The sequence below is a fragment of the Diadema antillarum genome, unplaced genomic scaffold, assembly GCF_040938485.1.
Source record: "Diadema antillarum isolate AM-2024a unplaced genomic scaffold, OU_Dant_1.0 scf00000017, whole genome shotgun sequence".
In the NCBI taxonomy this organism is placed as follows: Eukaryota; Metazoa; Echinodermata; class Echinoidea; order Diadematoida; family Diadematidae; genus Diadema; species Diadema antillarum.
This window is the reverse complement of record NW_027270906.1, coordinates 4,607,851-4,614,454: the sequence shown is the minus strand read 5'-3', so window position 1 is coordinate 4,614,454 and position 6,604 is coordinate 4,607,851. Positions and strand designations below refer to the sequence as shown.

The following is a 6,604-nucleotide window of genomic DNA, read 5'->3' as shown; positions in this document are numbered from 1 at the left end:
CAAGACATATGCTAGTAGTGTACAGAGTTTCACAAGAAAAAAAAAAAGGCTCAACTGGAAAATTCATTCTTCCCTAGTGCAGTATATACTGTGTCTGAGAGATGATCGTTTTGCTTGTTTGAATAGCAAGTTATAAACATGCTTCATCATGTACTGCATAATTTTAACAAAATAAATATGACATTGGCACAGTGTTGCATGCCTGTTGAGTATTCAACAGAATCAGATTGTTGAAAGCTGTTGCATATTATCACACAAGCTACCCTAAGAGCACTGGGTACTTGTAACAGAATTATGAAATAACAAAGCACAATGAATAGAACCAAACAAACTTTGACTTCTCAAACAGGACAATCAGAAGTTCCATTTAAGCTACCAGTTCCATTCCTTTCACATTTCTATTAAATTTCATTGGAAAATGGCACTGGACATCAGAACATAACTAAAAAATGATCAGTCAATCCACCAATTTTATAAGCTGTAAGAAATCACAGAATCATTTGAACTTCCTTTTATATTGGTTTAGAGTATCTAATGAAGCGTGTGACTCAGCGGTACGAGGGGGGAGGGTAGGTCAATATTCTTTGTTATACAGTGCCACAAATTAATTCTTGTATGACAAACTTAAAAAGATTAGCAAAAAAAAAAATCACATTCTTCACAATAGCTTCCATAAGGCTACTTTGTAATGAATGAAACCTTACCACAAAACACAGAGTAAATGATAAACACCTCTTCAAAAATCTCTTTTGACTTTCTTAGTTTGTTTGGATGTGTTACAAAGCACATGCTGTGTCCTAAATTCCACTGAATGAGCTTCCACATGAAGTTGCTACATGACAATCTGGGAACTGGGGTCAAAGGTTATGTGGTCACGGAATCTATAGCTAGAATCAATTCCTGCTACCTCCAGCATGCTGTATGGACAATAGACATCTGTACAAATGAAAACTTTTGACAATCAATTCATAACAATGTGTGACATATAGGTGACAATCTCCTGTAAGTTAGGCATTAAAGAACATTAAATTAAACTCAAACAAAACAGGAAAAATGGTACAAGCAAAAGAGCATGAGAAATACATCAGCGAGCAAACAAAGACATCTACAGCTACTGCCCCAATATTCTGCTTGACATAGGAATGAACCAAACGACAAATAATATAACACGACCCCCCATGCAGAAAGCTACTTGTGCTGTAAAACTAAGGTGCAGTTATTTCTTGCCTTGACACTTGTGCAACTTTGGCACAGTCATATGTTTTGACAAATATGATGAAAAAGAACATACTTTATCATCTCTCCTGTTACTTTTCATAGAACAGACAAAGTGTTAGTCTGATCGTATGAAAAAAAAAAATCATGTTTCTTTTCTTTTACTCTCTCTCTTTTCCCTGATATGGCCAACATGTACAGGTGCAGTGTTGTTGTGCGCAATACTGAAATTGAGAATGAATTTGCCAATATACACTTTGTACACTGTATAACAATAAAGTCTTTCCCATGTTATTTTCTCCTTTCCCCTTCTCAAATGGCACCTGATGAACTGTACAAGTCTGCATTCAATCAATAGATGAATGCCAATTTACAAAACATAATGCACTAATGCATCACTGAAAGCCATCTCTGCATCAGAGAAAAGCATTTATGTACAAATTTAATTTGGTTCACTGGGGTGTTCAACATTATCAACACCTAATGTTTGCTCACTGCATTAGATTTGATATTCCTGCCACCTTATAATGGGTAGTTTTAAACACAAATCATCATTCTTCATGAAAGTGTGCTGCTACGGCTATACCAGATTAAGTGTCGGTAATTTACTTTCACAAGCATTGTAGAAACTGTACAGAATTCAGTAGAAAATTATTTACAAAAGAGGGAAAAATTACCAATATACATACTACGCATCAGCCACAGCTCCCAGGTAACACCGGAAGGGAAAACAAAAAAGGAAAAATAAATATATGAAAGATTTTCTAGGAATTGATTGCTATTTACAGGCTCATTTGAGTGATTTCATTTTCTGTATAAAGAACTTCTCAAGGACGTCGGCGCACTGGTAGTAGGGAGTGTCAGTGGGATTGTAGTAGCGGCAGTTGTCAAAGATCTTGCCGATGTCAGCGGCAAAGTCGCTGAGCTTGACATAGTGCTTGTTCTTCAGCCTGTCTTCAACCGTTGAGAGGTCTGGTGGAATGAGAATAGAAAATGGCAAAAATGATTTGCATTTGCTTTTTTTTCCCTCTCAAAGAAACAGATCTTTTTTGAATAAAGAAAAAAAGGACAATGACGTCTTCTTCTGTTGTTGAAGAAGCACAGAGGAGAGGCAGAACATAAAAAGGCTGATTGTCTTTTTTTAGCACTGTGAGTCATTCAGTAAGATATAACAACGATGCCTGAAAGCTGCAACTTACAACTAGAGCCAAACTGAAATATGAAACATGTTCATCTTATATTCACTAAAACAAGGCCTGGACTTTCCTTCAAACAATGAAAAGTGCTATAGGTGACTCCCATTATAACAAAGTGCTGAGGACCAGCAGTTTTCTTTTGTTACATCAACATTTTGTTAGAGCCGGACAGTACAGCATATAATGATAATAAGGTGCTAATTTGGGACCTGAATTCTTACTTCACTGTAATGAGAATTTCCTTATAACTGTGTTCATGAAAGCAAGAGAATATCAAGCAGAGGGGTGAAGGGTGAGGTGTGAATTTTCTGCAATTTGTCTCCCTCTACTCACTGCTGGCAACCAGGATAGCCTGTGGTAGTGTCGCTGCCTGGAAAGCAGCAGATGACAGGTTCCAGTCCAGTGGTTCCTTTTTCCAACATATTTGTTAAATTATAGATCAGCAGTTAAAGGGATGGTACAGTATTGGTGAAGATAAGAATTGGGCTTTTAACTTTTTGCGAGATACCAAGAAAACACTTATGAAATAGTACAGAGCATACAATTTTAAGAGGTATTCAAAGTTTATTTGATGAAAATCAGGTTTGGAATGACTGAAACATCCAAAAGCAAAGTAAAACAAAGCGATCGTAACAAAAGGTGGGCCCCACGCTATATTAGAATCGCTCTGTTTTGGATATCTCAGCCATTTCAAAACCAATTTTCATCAAATAAACGTTGAATTCCTCATGGAATTACATGCTCTTTCATATTTCATAAGAGGTTTCTCATTATCTCACCAAAGAATGTTAGAATCTTGAAATTAGATCTCAACCAAAACTATATGATCCTTTATGATCTAACAAATTTCATTTGTAGAGGGAGACAAATTGAAGAAAATTCACACCTCATAACTGTGTTAGTTATGATGGGAGTGCACTGTATAAAATAAACATATTTTCGCTGCTCCCTTGAATCTGGCATAACTTTCTTACCCATTGGCTCCTTGATGACATCATAATAGTCGGGTGCATCCAACTCACTCACAGGCTCAATGAACGGCCATGCCATCTTATGACTCTGCAGTGATAAGAAAAAGAAAAAGAAATTAAACTTTTCTTTGCCACTGAGTCAAATGAGCACAAAATTCACACATATCCCTATGGACAAGAAGTGAATATGGCATGCAAATGGTTAATGAGTTCGACTTCAAGTTATCTTATAAAACAATTCAATTTAAAAAACTACGAGTTCTATTTCAAAACAATGAACTATGAACTCTGTTTCATGGCACAAGTGTCACGCAAAGAGACATGGAAACTGGTTACCACAGTGCGATTATCTGGTCTATGTTTCCATCATAGAGAGCATATCAAAACTCATATAAACACACAACTTTGCTTTATACCCAGTGAAGGATGTGTCTACAATGTCAAAGTGCACATCAGGGGGCATTTCATGGAGCTTCGTAGAGCATTTTGCCTGACAAATTTGTCGGACAAATTTGCTCTCAGCCAATCACATGCAAAGGATTTCAGTAGCTTATACCAGTTTGTCTGAAAACATATCTGACAAAATGTTTCATGAAATGCCCCCCCCCCCCCCCCCACACACACACACACACACACTTATCAGATGCACATATTCAAATACAGGTAAATGTGAGACAAAAAATGAGCTGGATTTGTTGAAGTCCCCCGACACAATGAATACACCACCCAACCTGGTAATTTATACAGAAATCAAACCAGCTTTATGACCACATCTAAGCTTGAGGAAAAGCTGAGCATGAAACATGGGAAAGGAGAAGAGGAAAAAAAAAAGAAGAGAGGAGGGACAACAAAATGATGGGTAAAGAGAAGAGGAAATAGTGGATGGAGACGAGGGGGAAGAAAGAAAGGATGAAGAAACAAAGGAGGAGGATGGAATAGAGGAAGGAATGGAGGAAGATCATTAAAAGGAGGACAAGCACGAAACATAGTAGGATCAGATATAAAGAAGAAAGAGAAAATGACAAAGAAAAGTGAGAAGAGTAAGGAAAGAATACTGTCACACTGCACAGGTAGGCAGTAAAGGTTTGACATAAACCAAAAGATAAAGGTGAGGATGTTGGGATGGGGGGAATAGAATGGAGGGACACTGAAATCCTACATTCTACTTTCATTCCCTCTCACCTGTAGCTGCCTCAGCATCTTCTTGAGGTGGTCGTAATCCTTGCTAGTCAGGGTCTTCTGCTTGGCCAGTCCCTGGAGGCTGGTGCTCTTACACTTGGGACAGATGTAGTTCTCAATGCTCTCCGCCTCCTCCTGTGAGATGCCCACACAGCGACCGTGGAACCAGTCGTTGCATCGGTCGCAGCCAATGTAGAATCTAACAGAAGACAGAGAGAGGACGTCTCAGTGTTGTCCACGAAAACTTACTGTTGCTATTGTATTTGTCCCATTCTTCTTCCCTCTGGCCGTACTGGACATCCTCTTAACTTAATTATTGTGGAACAACCAAGTGCCAACTGATTGTCACTGACATTACGGATGCTGGCAGCAATCATATTTTTGACAACCTGCAGTACTGCTCTATCATGTTGACCAATAGCTAACTGTAGTTTCCTTTAAAGGCAGGTGATTTCTGACAGAATGCAGATCAATCTCTTATTCTACAGCACGGAAGATGATGTGGCCGTTCCATCCCATGAATTTCTGATCAGTATACCATTTAGCATCACACACATTTCAGATTTTAGGATGTGCATCTGGAAAATGTGGACTCTCGAAAGAAACGCAAAATTAGCATTATTTAAACCATGCTACATTTCAGGTACGGATAACAAATGACAAATATCCACATTCTGAAAAGAAAAAAAAAAAACTAAAAATGTGCTTGACATAGAAAACAAACAATAGAGGGATAAGTCTAAGCACCATTTTTAAAAAGTTTTCTTAAAGGTTAACGTACTGTGACTCATCATATGGCTGTCTGCACAGACAGTAAAGTTCCTCATCTGTCTCCTGTTTGACCTGTTTGCAGGCATCACAGACGTACTCTTTGAGAGCAGCGGCCATCTTCTCCGTCACCTTCACACAGGACCCATGGAACCAGTTCAGGCACACATCGCAGCCGATGTAGAATCTGCGGCGACAGAGCAAGCCAAGGAACATATAAATCATCATTTAATAGCACACATACACTTGCATAACTATTTTCAGTCTAGCATGATTATACCAAGCCACAACACAGATTAAAAATACCCAAAGACAAAAGACATCCTATGAATTACAGAAAGTTCATACTAAAGGGGACAGCTGATTTCTTCTGTAAACTTTTTTTTTTTCATTATGAGAAAATAAAGAAAACCTTTCACTTATAAGAGCACAGGCTCATCTGTGTGAAGGCTGTAGCAATTGATAGCTGCAAATTTTGGAGGTAAACATTTTGTATCGAGATCAAAAGTTTATCATCAATTCCAAAACTTTCAACTATTCCATTCTAATAGCCATCAAGATGAAGGAATATGAACTCACTTGGATGCATCATACGGAGTCTTGCAGATGCAGTACAGCTCGTCGCCCGTTTCCCCACCCTCTGCTGGTTTGGCGACAGGTTGACCACTCTCAACACCCACTTCCATCCTGACTGCCTCCACCATGCCAGTCTCAGTCTCAGTCTCAGTCTCAGGTTCTTCCTTGATGACAGGTACCGACACCTGTGACTCCTCGCTGCTCATCACCTTCGTCTTCTTCTTCTTGGCGGTCAGCTTCTTCCGCGCCTTGGCCTTGGCGATCTTCTTCCTTGCCGCTGTGGCTGCCGACGTCTTCTTCGGTTTGGACGTCGTGATGGCGACAGGCGTGACAGTGGAGGTGACTGTGGTTTCCAGAGCCAGGGTGGGGACGGGCTTGCTTGTGGTAGACACTACGGTGATGGGGGCTGGAGATGTTGTGGTTGCTGCTGCGATTGTGGCTGCGGTTATCGTTACCACTGGTTCCTCAGCTTTCTGCTTCTTGGGCTTGACCAGACCCAGGGCTTCTTTCTCCTTCCTCTTCTCTGCCCATCGTTCCCTCCGCATTTCATTCTGTGGAGGTGCAACGGATATAGATTCCCAGTCTCAAATCCTGGTTAAAGTACATTCTTACTTAACTGATGATGTTACCACAGTGGAACTATGCCATAAAGTGGTTGGTTAAAACAAACCCTCTTATAGCAAGGTGATTTTGGAAGTA

General features: G+C 39.6%; 1 protein-coding gene across 1 annotated transcript in view; it reads right to left on the bottom strand.

Annotated features, from left to right (window-relative positions):
* Positions 1–1,044: 1,044 nt before the first annotated feature.
* The window catches only part of LOC139727362 (nucleosome-remodeling factor subunit BPTF-like), a 39,962-nt gene continuing 34,402 nt past the window's right edge, over positions 1,045–6,604 (bottom strand). Inside the window, exons 16-20 of the mRNA XM_071638326.1 lie at positions 5,909–6,456; positions 5,343–5,516; positions 4,565–4,760; positions 3,386–3,470; positions 1,045–2,187 (exon numbers count right to left, since the gene is read on the bottom strand). Of these exons, the coding sequence (XP_071494427.1) occupies positions 2,006–2,187; positions 3,386–3,470; positions 4,565–4,760; positions 5,343–5,516; positions 5,909–6,456 (1,185 nt within the window). The 3' untranslated portion in view covers positions 1,045–2,005. The remainder of the gene's footprint in view (positions 2,188–3,385; positions 3,471–4,564; positions 4,761–5,342; positions 5,517–5,908; positions 6,457–6,604) is intronic.